Source organism: Clupea harengus, chromosome 5 (assembly GCF_900700415.2).
Source record: "Clupea harengus chromosome 5, Ch_v2.0.2, whole genome shotgun sequence".
Lineage (NCBI taxonomy): Eukaryota > Metazoa > Chordata > Actinopteri > Clupeiformes > Clupeidae > Clupea > Clupea harengus.
The window spans coordinates 2,007,179-2,021,398 of NC_045156.1; the positions used below are offsets into that span (position 1 = coordinate 2,007,179).

Here is a 14,220-nt window from a genome sequence, read left to right on the forward strand (position 1 = left end):
GTTCCACACAATACAGTCTTTTGGGGGTTGAATCGTTTTGCACATGGGCTTTTATTTAAAAATATATATATACATGTATCATTTGAACCATTTGCATTACATTCTGCGCTCTTAACAAAGAGTAAACAATATGTGGTGTAAGGAATTTTTACTTTTTAGGTTTACAGTACACAACCAAATAAACTGAAATTAATTGAATCATTAAAAGTCTGTATGGATGGCATGTTTAATAACATATTTATTCCAAACATGTTACAAAAATGTAAGTTAATTCCACAGCTCTGAACAATAAATAAATAACACAATTGTCAATGATCATTCCCTTGATGAATACATAATGAATAGATGAATAAATCTAATAAACATCTCCTAAGCAGTACCTGACCCATCTACACATGGTATGTTATAACACACCTCTTGAACTGACAGTAAAAGTAGTTCCAGGAGTTATCAGGAGTTAAAGGGCAGCTTAACAGGGTTCCCACCCATTTTCTTTGTCAACATTTCAAAACTTTTCCATGACTTTTCCGACTTTAATGGAATTTCCACAACCTTTCACAAAAAGTGCACGTACTTTACTCAACACGTTGGCCGTAATTACTGATTGAAAATTAAACAGCAACTTTTTCAAGTCATTTTTTAAAAGGTTAGTTGGAATATGTCAATTTAACTGAATCGCTGTTGACTTTTCCAGGATTACCATGACTGTGGGAACCCGGTATTAAGCACAATACATTTCAGCTATATTAACCATTCTTTCCTTGACACATTACTGCAGATTTTGACGTGAAATGTCAAACGGATGTAGAGATAGGCTGTCAAGTATTTTACACCACGCCTCCAAATCTCCTTTAGCACAGAAAATCATGGTTTGAAAAATCAGTGCTCTTTTAAAGTCAATAATGAGACCAGCATTCAGACTTTTGAATCCTCCTCATTAAACGGCCCTTTCTCCTTCTCCAGACCTGTGGTCAAGCTCTCATAATCAGACGGCATGTCAAAGAACAACTCATCCTCGAAGCAGAAGTCATCTGAGATTGGTGCCAGAAAAGGAAGCTTCATGACTAAGCCAGTCAACACACCACCAATTGCTGCCGCTGTTATGGTGGAAAAAATGGCGGCCACTTGATACAGAGCCTGCACCTGGCCGGTGCGACCCAAGCCTGGCTTGAGCCCTGGAATTAGCTTCTGGAGCTCCAGTAGTTTGGGATCTCCCTCCATGGGGGCGCGATGGGCAAAGATCTGGTACATGCTGGGGCCGTACGTCTCCTCAGAGGCCAACAGGATGGCGCAGATACCGGCCAGACACGAAATTAGCCCGGTGAGCCCGTGGAGGTTGTGGATGCCGCACTGGTCTTGAATTCTCAGGCGACGGGCAAGGAAAGGGGTGAGGTACTTGTAGCCCAGCATGCAGGCCGTGCAGCCTATCACACCCAGGGCATAGGCAGCCGCAGGGGAGATCATCATGTCGACAGAAGCCCCAACTGTGACACCTCCTGCCAGTGTGACATTCTGAACGTCAGCCATGGTGATCTTACCCCTCTTGTTGAGCATGGCAGAGAGGGCGAATGCAGTGAGCGTGGAGGCGCTAAGTCCAATGAATGTGTGGAGGACGGCCCGGTGCTGGTCATCCCCTTTCTGTGTCAGCGCTGAGTTGAAGGAGGGCCAGAACACCCAGAGAAACAGAGTTCCGATCACGGACAAGATGTCGGACTGGTAGCTGGTGATCTCCTTGGAGTGCCCTTTGTTAAGAGAAGGCCGGTACATCACAAACGTGACCCCGAGGCCAAAGTAGCAGGCAAAGAGGTGGATGAGGATGGAGCCACCAGAGTCAGTGATCTTCAGGTACTTGAGCACTGCCCACTCAGTGACGGAAAAAATAGGGACTTCGAGAATAGCCATCACAAGGAGCTGCACTGGACTGGTCTTCCCCAAGACGGCCCCAAAGGAAATCAGCACAACAGCGCAGGCAAATTCAGCATTCAGAAGGTTAATCACACCCAGGTGGATCTTCCCGTCAGAGTAGAACTGGAAGAAGCCCTGCACTAAGATGGCCCACTGGATGGCATACGTGGCTGTCAGGAAGTTGAAGACCATGCCGCTGAAGCCGTAGAAACGCATGAAGGCCAGCAGACAGCCGAAGCCGATGAAGATCATGACCTGCACATCCGCAAAGTACGGATAATCCCTGTACAGGGAGTTGTCCATTGGATTGGTAAGATTGTTTTGAAACTTGGCATTGGCATTATCATCATAAGTTACAAAGCCAGCATACAGAGCCAGGAACACCACCTCTGACACAAACACCAGCACTGGCAAACGGACCCTGAGGCTTGTGGCCTGTTTCATCATTGCACTGACAGCTATCACGGACTGAGATGGACGCTCTACTCCCCTCACGCCCCTTTTATACGGGCCTGGACTCACTGATAAACAGGACTGTTGGCACTAGCAGAGTTCGTACATGCTGCGCAGGACTCCACAGTCCCGCATGCCCTTTGAGAATGCAAGGTTTTGTACTTTGGCCTTTTGAATTACCCGCTGGGGCATTGTGACAGGCCAGCAAATATGTTTGAATTACGCAATATAATCTGATTAATGAAATGACCATGGATGGTACAAATGGAGGCAGCAGTGAAGGTAGTGATGTGAAGGATGTCTCCTTGTTTCTTATATTTTCCAAATGGGAAAGTTCTTTTTTATTACTATTTTTAGCTGAGAGTGTGTGATGTGATTCCACAAGGGAAAACAAAGATCTTATGTCTCAGTGGCTTTCATTATTTAACACCTCATACAGTGCCAATAAAAATTATGAAGCTATTATACATCCCCAGTGCTGTACTACCTTATAATACATTACAAACAATGTCTCCAATTACAAAACATCAGATTGATCAATTAATATCAATTAAGCAGAAATAAGTCAATACATCGGGTAAATTACTCTAACAAGACAGTGATTTGTATATAACTAGCATTCCGGTGTCATTGAGATCAGGAAGATCACACAACTTTCAGAGTTCTGTGAAAGCCTTGAGTTTCAAGCCACCAGTCATTAAATGCTTCCAAAGTTTTGTATTGCCATCTAGTGGACAATTGGAAGAACAGCATCTGTTTATTCATCTGCATTAACCTGCTCAAACTAGCTCTAACAAGCTTCCATCTGTAATGTGAAAAGAAGTTTGATAAATGTGTGCTTTCAAGTTGGATAAACACACTCTTTCAATCATGAGAATTATGGCAACAACTGACAACTGCACTTGATGTATGGAAGGCCAACACAGATTTGAACTTTTCTTCCAACTCTTGGAGATTTTAGTTCGTATTGCAGTGGCATTCAACTTTTTGATGGAGACAGCGGAAGCCAGAGGTAGATGATTCAAGGTTTACTGCCTATTAAATTACAACCTACGAGGAACGGGCAGTAGGAGGTGTCATTCTAATGAAAACAACAAACCCCTCAACACTTCTACAAATAAATAAATACAAAAAATGAATTAAATAATAAGTACACTTGCTCAAAGTTTAACATGTATCACTCTCATTTACTCTTCTCAGCTCTTAATCAAACTAACATTTGAAAATAGCCCAACCCCTTATCAATGAGTGCCCTATCGAATTCCCTGATCATTTCCTCCATGACACCTCCCCCCAATCAAAACCCCATCATAACTAATTGACATATTCCAATATATAAGGGGGAGATAACACACATGCGTGCATACACACACTGTCACTCCATCACACAGACAGGGAAACAAGAGTCCAGCAGAGGGCAGAAGGGTCTCGCCGCTACACTATAGCTTAAGTTAACAGAGCTCTTTTCTGACCATGTAGTCCAGCTGGATGTTGACAGTGGTCAGTTTTAAAACTGTTTTGGTTGGCACAGAGTATGTTTCCAGTAGGAGTTCAATTATAAATCAGCATGTGGCATGAGGAATTACATGTCACTGGGATGAAGAGGGATATGCCAATGGACACTGTAGCATGAGGGACACGTCACTGGCATGAGGAGGGACATGCGGGCGAGCTGCCAATCAGCAGCATCGACAGTTGCTGAGCGGAAAAGGTACCTGTAAATAAATATAAAATGTTTACAGGATTAAATAACTAGTAGTCGTAGTCTTAAATGTTATTTAGCTGCACGCTCATAACAGCTGTAGTAGATCTAAAGTGTGCTGAATTTAATGTATGACGTTGTAGTTTGATTTTATAGTTAAGTGTGCCTTTTGTTTTACCGATCAGACTAAAGATCATTTCCGCCTTTATTTTTATAATACGACAAAGCAATCCCGCCTGATTACACCATGGCACTATTAAACACTCATTGGCGATAAAAAATAGCTAACAGAAATAAACAAGCATAATCAGATATCAGGTTCACACAACATTGATATACATGTGAACAAAATTAGATAGCCTAGCCTACTTTATAACGGTCCTTACAGCTTTTGCTATACTTGAATATTGTATGGTCTATGCATTCTTTATATCATTTTGAAATATAAAAACCCAGACTTACATTTCTTAATGTAATACTTGAACATAAAAATAAGATTTATAATGACTGATTTCTCCTCCCGTTCTCATCCATTGAGTGAAATGTTGCTGAGCATCTTGGATAGAGGTTAGAACATCTGTAAATAGCTGAAGGTTGCAGTTCACAAGTGGGTCGTAGACTGGAATCGACGCCGAAGAAGGAAAGATTTTGCTGAAAAGCCGTATCACATGGTAGCAGGAGTGAACGAGCATGCGCCACTTTTCACACCTTTGTAATTATAATACAACAAAGCAATCCCGCATAATTACACCATGACACTATTAACACTCATCGGAAATACAAATAGCTAACATAAATACACAAGAATAATCAGATATCATGTTCACAACAACATTGGTGTACACCTGAACAAAATTAGATAGCTATAGCCTACTTGCCAAAATCATACAAAATATTTGAGGTCAGATATCACGATATCACGTAAGGGTCCTTTCACGTAAAAGATTTAGCTGGAAAGCCATATCACATGGTAGCAGGAGTGAACGAGCATGCGCCACTTTTGACACCTGATTTTTTCATATTTTAATTGTATTACTATTATTGTTCTAACATGTATAACGATCCTTTATATTATGAGTCAAACGTTTTCTTCTACTTCTGTAGTTACATCGGTGTATGTAGGAGTGGTTACAGGATATATTTACTTAGGCTAGTGGTGACGATGGCTCTTTCAAGGTGACAAGGCAGTTTGGAAAATAGGCCTAGAGGTTTTTTTTGGCAATGGAGCAGACACTGCTCTGCTGTGTAGTGCACTTTAGAATAATACGCTTACACGGTCAGCGTGGGTTTTGCTCTGACTTTTACTGGAGCGACTTTCAACATGTATCTCACAGTCTACTGCCTGTGTGCCTACTGCATTCTGGGTAATGCAGTTAACTTAATGCACATAACAACACATCTTCCCCCTTTGAAAGAAGACATTACCCTTCTTTTAAATCAAACTCAGACATCATATGATAAATCAATCATGAGCCTTACATTACCTTATTCTAATGCTCATTCTTGCATTTATATTTTATCTACCAATAACTCATAATACAACTCATTTGAACTAATTTACAGTCTCTAGTGTTCAGCAACTTTCAATTAGTCTTTTAGGAGGCTGAACATTACGCTTTGGTCTGCAAAGTGTCTTCACGCTTAGTACATCAGGATCTGTTGTTTCGTTCTCTGAAGTTTGGTCAGCCAGGTCACTTGTGGTGTCTCCGACTTGTGCTGTACTGTCCGGTTGCTCCACACATTGCTGGCTTGACACTTGTGGCTTGAGATCCACTCGATTCCTTCTCAGAGACGCTCCATGCTCAGTCTGGATTTGGTACGAGCGTGGTGCCACTTCTCTTTGAACTGATCCATGCATGTTCCAGATGCCAGTCACATGATCTCGGATTCTGACATGTTCTCCTGGCTTCAGATCACGTAAGAGTTTAGCTCTCATATCATGTTGCTGTTTTTGTTTTTGTTTCTGTTTCTCTTTTATTTTGGCCACTTTAACTTTGTGTGCACCTTTAGGTGTCAGCAGGTCCTCAAGTATAGGCAGATTGGTGCGTCTGCGCCGTCCCATCAGCATCTGAGCTGGTGATAGACCATTCTGCAATGGTGCAGTTCTATAGATCATCAGACTCTGATGAAAGTCTGCCTTTCCATCTTGTGCTTTTTTCATGAGGCCTTTGACCACCTGCACTGAGCTTTCTGCAAAGCCATTTGATCTTGGATAATGTGGGCTGGATGTTGTGTGTTGGAACCCCCATTCTTTTGCAAAGTCAGCAAACTCACTGCTTGCAAACTGCGGACCATTATCAGAGACAAGCTTGCATGGTACACCATGTCTTGCAAAAAACGTTTTCAAAAATGCAATGACAGCTTTGCTAGATGTCGTCTGTAGAGTTGCTACTTCTGGGTAGTTGGAGAAGTAATCTGTCACCACTATATGGCTCTTACCATGACAGTCGAACAAATCTGCTCCCACTCTTTGAAATGGTTTGTCTGGCACAGGGTATGTCATGAGTGGCTCTGCTTGCTGCTTAGGTCTATAGGTCAGGCATATTTTGCAAGATGCCGTAGTGTGGCCAATATCTTGGTTTATTCTTGGCCAATACATGACCTCACATGTTCTGCGTTTACACTTGTCTTCCCCACTGTGCCCTTCATGTATCTTTCTTAGCATGTCTTTGCGCATGGAAGATGGAATTACGAATGTATTACCTTTGAACACCTTGTCATCGACGACTGAGAACTCAGTTATGTATGTCCAGTAGTCTTGAACTCATAGTGGACAGTCACTTTTGTGTTCAGGCCAACCTTTTGAAATCATATTCTTGAGCTCTTTCATCGTCTCGTCCTTTGCAGTTTCTTTTCTGATCTGTTCTGTTCTTTCGCTTCACACAGGAAGTGACGTCATGATCATATCAACATATGCCTATATGTCAGCGCATTTCTCACTGCCCTGTCTTTCATGTATGTCTACAGCCCTGGAGAGCGCATCAACCCCATACATGTATTTTCCAGGTGTGTACATCATCTTCACATCATATTTCTGCAGCCTAATCAACATGCGCTGTATTCTCATTGGACAGTCAGTCAATGGCTTGGACATGATGGCGACCAGTGGTTTATGGTCTGTTTCAATTTCGACGGCTTGTCCGTATACGTACTGATGGAAGCGTTCACCTGCATACTTTGAGGCCAGCAACTCCTTCTCAATTAATGCAAAGTTGACTTCTGCACTCGTCAGGGCCCTAGACGCGTGGACCACTGGTTGCCAGGTCTCTCCATGCAGCTGTAGAAGGACAGCTCCTAGGCCATGCGGTGACGCAACCGCTGAGATTCTTGTGTTCCTCTTCGGGTCGTAGAACTTGAGCACAGGCTCTGAGGTCAATATGTTTTTCCGTGTCTGGAAGCACTTTTCTTGTTCATGTTGCCACATCCACTCATTGTTCTACTCCAACAGCATTCTTAGTGGTGCTGAAACGGTGGACAGCCTGGGGATGAATTTCGCAAGATAGGTCACCATCCCGAGGAAATGCCTCACCTCTTCCTTGTTTTGGGGTTTCTCCATGTTTGCAATGGCTGACGTCTTCCTCGGGTCAGGACTCAGACGCTCCTCGGATATGACATCTCCAATAAAGGTAAGTGACTTGATTGCAAACTCACATTTGTCTTTGTTGAGTTTCAGGTTGATGCTTCGTGTCCTGTCCAGTACTTACCTCAGCCGTGTGTCGTGTTCCATCTTTGTTGACCCCAGACGATGACGTCATCCATCATGGTCGTGACCCCAGGGATGTTCTCAAATATTGTGTGGATCGTCTTGTGGTAGACTTCTGGAGCAGATAGTATCCCAAACGGCAGGCGAAGGAAGCGGTATCGCCTTTCAGGTGTATTAAAGGTTCACAGTCTTGAACTAGCTTCATTGAGCTTCATTTGCCAAAAGCCTGAGGATGCATCAAGTTTACTGAACCATTTGGCGTCAGCAAACTGGGACATGATCTCTTCGCGCGTTGGCAGCTTGAAGTGTTCTCTTTTTACAGCTTTGTTCAGATCTCTGGGATCCAGACATATCCTGAATGCACCATTTTTCTTTTGTACTATCACTAGTGAGCTCACCCAACCTTTTTCTTTACGACGTTCAGCTTTTCCATGCGTGCCAATTCCTCTGTCAGTCTCTCTCTTAGTGCAAAAGGAACTTTACGGCATGCATGTACTACTGGTGTAACAGTCTCATCCATGTGTATTTTGTGTTCACCAGGTAAACAGCCTAGTCCCTGAAAAATATCCTTGTACTCAGTCATGAGTGCATGTTGATCATTGTTAGGGTCTGAGGCAACAACAAACACTCTTTTGACAAGATTGAGCTTTTCACAGGCACTTTCTTTTCAACTATCAGTAGCTGTGCCTATAGGCTCTGGCCCTTGCGCTGAAAAGTTGCTAAACAACTCCCTTTAACGGGCACACATTCTCCTGTATAGCCTGTCACTCTAATATTTACGGGACGAATCTTGCTTTTCACTTTGAGTGTGTACTGTAGTCAGTTGCTGATAGCAGGTTAACTTGGGCTCCGGTATCCAATTTGAAAGGAATTATTGTTTCATTTACAGTCACTGGTAAAATCCATTCTTGTTTTTCACTGGATGAGGAACTTTTTGTTGATGTAGTGTGCACTTTTCTCTTTGTGTCACCAGCCATGCAGCATCTCGCATAGTGATTCATTTTGTTACAATTATTACAGGTCTTTCCATAGGCAGGACACGATCGAGGAGCATGACTGCCTCCACATATGTTGCATTTAATTTCAGTCCCTTTTTCAGTCTTTTGTCTTGCCTGACAGTTCTTGTAGTGTTCATTTGTTTTTACTGCATGCACAGCAATTTCTGATTTACTCAGTTCTTTTACTTGTGCACGAGAGCTCTGCACAAATCCATAATCTTGTCCAAAGTAAACATTTTCTCACGCAGCAATCTCTCTTAATCCATTGTCTGCAATTCCACAAACTGATCAAAGTAGTACTGATCAAAACTGATGCCGGACTTTTGGTCACAGGAAAATAACTTGTATCTCTCGTACGGGATGTTTTTAGTGGGTATAAATTATGCTTCAAAGAATTTCTACTTCTGACACCATGTTATGCCGTGTAGTGCACTTTACAATAATACGCTTACTCGGTCAGCGTGGGTTTTGCTCTGACTTTTGCCCTACACACAAGCTAGGCCATACACTCAACCTATTCTTATCGTGTGGTTTTCCAGTCTGCAACATCGAAGTAATTGATGCCTGTCTGTCGGATCATAGTGCTGTTCTATTTGACTCATTACTGTCTTTATTAGCAACTAATTCTCATATCCCTGTACGCTGCTCTCGCTACCTTAACACTTCAAACTAACTTCCCTATTCTACACCACATGTTCTTCTATTTTAGAGCCTTAAGGAGGGTGTGTAGAAAAGCAGAGCGGAAGTGGAAACATGATAAGCTCCAAATTTCATTTGAAATTCTGAGAGACACCCGTCTCAACTACCAGGACGCAGTTAAAGCTGCAAGAACAAAATACTTTTCTGACCTCATCTCCAATAATTATCATAATCCTAAAATTCTATTTAGGTCTATTAACTCTGTTATTCATCCCGCCCCCAGCCCCACCTTAGATATGTCCCCAACTAAATGTGAAGAATCTTTTTAATATTTTATTAGCAAAGTTGAGGACATCAGAATGAACATTTCCCCCTCCACACGTGACCTAGCTGTCTCATTGGTCTGTTCATCTGACTTGGTCTGTTTCCAACCTATCACACTACCCTCCCTCATAGAGATTGATATAATCCCCACTGCTTTCCTGAAAGATGTCTTTGACGTAGCCGGTACCAGCATTCTCTCTATAATCAACAGCTCTCTGGCCACTGGTACCGTTCCAACCTGCTTCAAGCACGCAGTGGTCCAGCCTCTCCTGAAAAAAAAAAAACTTAGACCCCACCCTCCCAAGTAACTACCGACCAACCTCTAAGCTCCCGTTCCTGTCTAAGGTTCTTGAAAAGGTCATTCTCTGCCAATTGCTGCCCCACTTACACCAAAATAACATATTAGAAAGATTTCAGTCAGGTTTTAGGGCTCATCATAGCACAGAGTCTGCCTTGTTAAAAGTATCCAATGACCTGCTCCTCTCTGTTGACTCTGGTGACTTTGCTGTTCTGATTGTTCTTGACCTCAGGGCAGCCTTTGACACAGTGGATCACAACATTTTAATTGTCCGTCTCCAATGCGGGGTTGGAGTTAGTGGTATTTGCTGTGAATTTAGGTAATTCTTCCTCCTCATCTGCTAGTCTTTCCTGCGGGGTCCCACAGGGTTCCACCCTAGGTCCCATCCTGTTTTCTATTTACATGCTCCCCCTTGGTGAAATTATTTAAAAGCACAACATCTCCTTCCATTGCTATGCAGATGACACACAGCTTTATCTCCCCCTGAAACCTAACGACCGGCAAAATCTAAACAGTCTCTTGGACTGCCTTGAGGACATCATGTGTTGGATGGCACAACATTTCCTACAATTAAATGAAAATAAGTCTGAAATTATATTATTTGGCCCCCCCATCAAACTGACCACCAGCAGCCTAGGCAATCTGTCTACTCTGGTCAACCCCCAAGTCAAAAATCCTTGGTGTAATATTCGATTCGGCCTTTAATTTTGACAAACAGGTCAATGCAGTAGTTAAAGCCAGCTTCTACCAACTTCGCACTATTGCCAAAATCAAGTCTTTCCTGTAACCCAAAGATCTTGAGAAGGTCATCCACGCCTTTATATCCTCCCGGCTAGACTACTGCAATTCCTTGTATACTGGAATCCGCCATTCTTCCCTGTCCCGCCTACAACTAGTCCAAAACGCTACTGCAAGACTCCTGACCGGTACCCGAAAAAGAGACCATATTAGCCCTATCCTGGCCTCTCTCCACTGGCTTCCAGTGCGGTTCAGGGTTGATTTGAAGGTGCTCCTGTTCGTTTTTAAAGCCCTTAGTGGGCAGGCCCCTTCTTATATCACAGACCTCTTAACCTCTTATTCCACCGCCAGGCCCCTCAGGTCGTCTAACTTAGGGCTCCTGGCAGTCCCCCAATCTAAGCTTAAATCCAGGGGTGACTTGTGGAACAGCATCCCCCTCTCTATAAGATCAGCCCCCTCTATTGACACCTTCAAGTCCAGGCTCAAAACCTACTTGTATTCTTTAGCATTGGGATCCCCCTGATTTTAGTTGATAATTTGTATATTTGCTTTGTGTTCAAGGTGTTTCTGTTCTTTGATGTGTATATAGATGCTTAGTTGAGTGTGTTGCTTCTGTTTTTCTATTTGATTTTTTTTAAATCTAATTGTTTGTTTCTGTTTTCTATTTGTTTTTATATTTTATTGTGATTTAATTGTACAGCACTTTGGTCAGCGTGAGTTGTTTTTAAATGTGCGTTATAAATAAATTTGACTTGACTTGACTTTTACTGGAGCGACTTTCAACATGTATCTCACAGTCTACTGCCCGTATGCCTACTGCATTCTGGGTAATGCAGTTAACTTAATGCACATAACAACACAATGTCAGCAGCCTCATCTGTAACCGTGCTGCTCCCTAATGCATTTTGTTTTAAAATAGAGTTCCTTTCATCTGTGGCTTTATTGTCTTTGTTCTCTAAATTCATTTGCATTGTGGATATAGTATCTTTTTGTGAAAGTATGCCCCTTCAAAGTTTTTGGTGAAGCAGACATTTTTTTGCAAGAAAAGTGGCTGTGTAGAAGCTACAGAGTTTTGGGTGGATGACGCCCTTGTTGAAACATATTATCATACTGAAACAGTGGGTTATGTGAACATTTTTTATTTCTTTATTTATATTGTCAAAATCAACTAAATTAACTTATTTGACATTCTCTGTGATAGTGTCTATACCTAGGGTGATGAGGGGCACTGCAGTAGTGTCCATGCCTCATGTGTACATTTCAAAGACTTAGAACTAGTAATTCAATGCAAAAGTAATTTATAAAACAGGATCAACCGTACAATTTGTTTAAGAATGGAGTCTTTAATACACTGACTACTGCTACTGGATTCCAAATATATGACATATCTAAAGCAGATCCTGCATGTGCTCTGCTGTGCTCATGACAACATTACTGCAGTACTTGCAGTTGTCTGCGATCATTGGGGTCCAAGCAGTGGTACGAACTGCCCATAACGATTTAAGGACGAAATTAATTTTGAAGATAGACCAACCAACGTCAGAGGAACAGAGGAAAATATGTTGTAGCTTGTTGTAGCAATACCTTATGGCTGATTTATTTGAAATTGGGCAAATAGCTTCCTTATGACATTATGAACGAGCCTACATAGTTTAATTAAGATTGACCCAGGGCTCTCAAGTGTCACGCATTGAGCGTGACAGTCACTCATTTCGGTCTTTAGTCACGCACTCCCGCCACACATCGTATTTCTCACGCTGAAAAACATGACCTGGCCGCGCTGCCTTCACCATGGAGGAATCAAGCACGTCTCCCCGAATCCCCTGGGGTTCTGCCGTGAGGTGCCACTTATCAGCCAATCAAAACAAAAAATGGGCTACACAATAGCCAATCCGAAAAATACATCTTTTGTATCTGGGTAAGATTTAATCCAGCAACCAATTAAAATAAAGCATCCTAGAATTGCGCGCGATTGATCTTCCGGAGCTCCAAGCATCAGTCTTCTACAAAGAGTAAGTCGTCTGCTGTGTTAATGTTACAACACATTTACAATGGTTTGACACAAGCAATGACAACTTGACTGCAGTTAGAGAATATTTCCCAGATGATTAGCATCAGTTTTTAATGAGTGTTTGTAGCCAACACAGCCTGCCTTTACACTATAGCTTTGACTCCGAACTTCGTTAATAGGCTATAATAAATTCGAGTAGGCCTATTAAAAATATATATAGCCTATAATTCGAACGAATATTAGGCAGCCCTTAATATTCAATGATGTTATGGGCATTATTTTTGGTAAATGTGTTTGCTTGAACATTCTATTCAGATTCCGAGGTTTCTTCACGCCTGGTGAAGTTGTGAATCGCGAGCTCATTAGGCATACTAGCATGTTATAAATATCCTGGCCATGGATGCATTAATCATTGCATCTGTCTTTCAAAGATGTCAGGTAAAAAACAAATAAGCATCCTGTCCTTCGCCCAAAGAGGAAAGCCCACTAAAAAGGCCAGATTAGGCCCAGAGAAGGTTGTAAACACATTAGAGGAGGAGATGGTGGAAGAGGAAGAGACAGTACAGGTTGAAGAGGAAGAGACAGTACAGGTGGAGGAGGAAGAGACAGTGCAGGTGGAGGAGGAGGAGACGGTGGAAGAGATGGTGGAAGAAACAGTGGAGGAGATGGCTAGAACAAAAGAGAGAAAAGTCCCAGGAGCAGAATAGTGAATGGACCTCTAAATGGCCATTTATTACTGTAGGAAGCACCAGCTCATATTACTGGTGCTCTATCTGCCGCCAAGAGACCTCGTGTGCCCATCCAGGTGTGCGGGATGTGACAAGGCACATAGGCAGTAAGGGGCATCAGCCCAAACAGCAGGCACTGAAGTCAACCAGCACAAATAATACATCCAATTCTATGACTATGGCATATATAATGGGAACCAACACCAAAAATGATAAAAGAGTCCAAAAAAGCAACAAACACCTACAATAAACATAATTCTCTTTCTCTCTCTCTCTCTCTCTCTCTCTCTCTCTCTCTCTCCCAAATTGAATACATACTTTGTAATTGGTTGAATTGTCAGTGCCATGTGTCAAATCTTTTCTGCAAGTCTGAGCAATTATTAACAACAAAACACTAAAAATAATATGGGGGGGGGGGGGGCGGGGCTGGTCTGTGGGCATACGGCAGGGGCGGGGCGGGCGGAATGGGGGTGGGCCGGGGGCGTCGTCAGGGGGGGGGGGGGGGTATGTCACTCTTGCCTGTCTTCAAAACTTGAGAGCCCTGTTGACCATTGGTTGAGAGAGCCAAATGGAACCTTACGGAGGTGAGTAAATGTAGCATACCAAATTTCTAAATTTTAAAGTAACAGTATGTAGCAATTGTACTTTAGGGTTAGGATTAGCAATTTTACCTTAAAATAACAGCTTAAAAAAATTGGGGCGCTACAATGATGTTTAATAT

At 42.5% G+C, this 14,220-nt stretch overlaps 1 protein-coding gene across 1 annotated transcript; it reads right to left on the reverse strand.

Annotated features, from left to right (window-relative positions):
• Positions 1-32: 32 nt before the first annotated feature.
• LOC105900657 (ammonium transporter Rh type B-like) lies at positions 33-5,050 on the reverse strand. Its single transcript, XM_042707755.1, has 2 exons — positions 4,523-5,050; positions 33-4,073 (listed from the first exon to the last, which is right to left on the reverse strand). The coding sequence occupies exon 2, from the start codon at positions 2,350-2,352 to the stop codon at positions 916-918; it is 1,437 nt and encodes a 478-aa protein (XP_042563689.1). The 5' UTR covers positions 2,353-4,073; positions 4,523-5,050; the 3' UTR covers positions 33-915.
• Between the last annotated feature and the right edge of the window lie 9,170 nt (positions 5,051-14,220).

Bases quoted from the DNA above. Each gene is read 5' to 3' on its own strand.
- LOC105900657 (XM_042707755.1), bottom strand. From the start codon at position 2,352: ATGATGAAACAGGCCACAAGCCTCAGGGTCCGTTTGCCAGTGCTGGTG.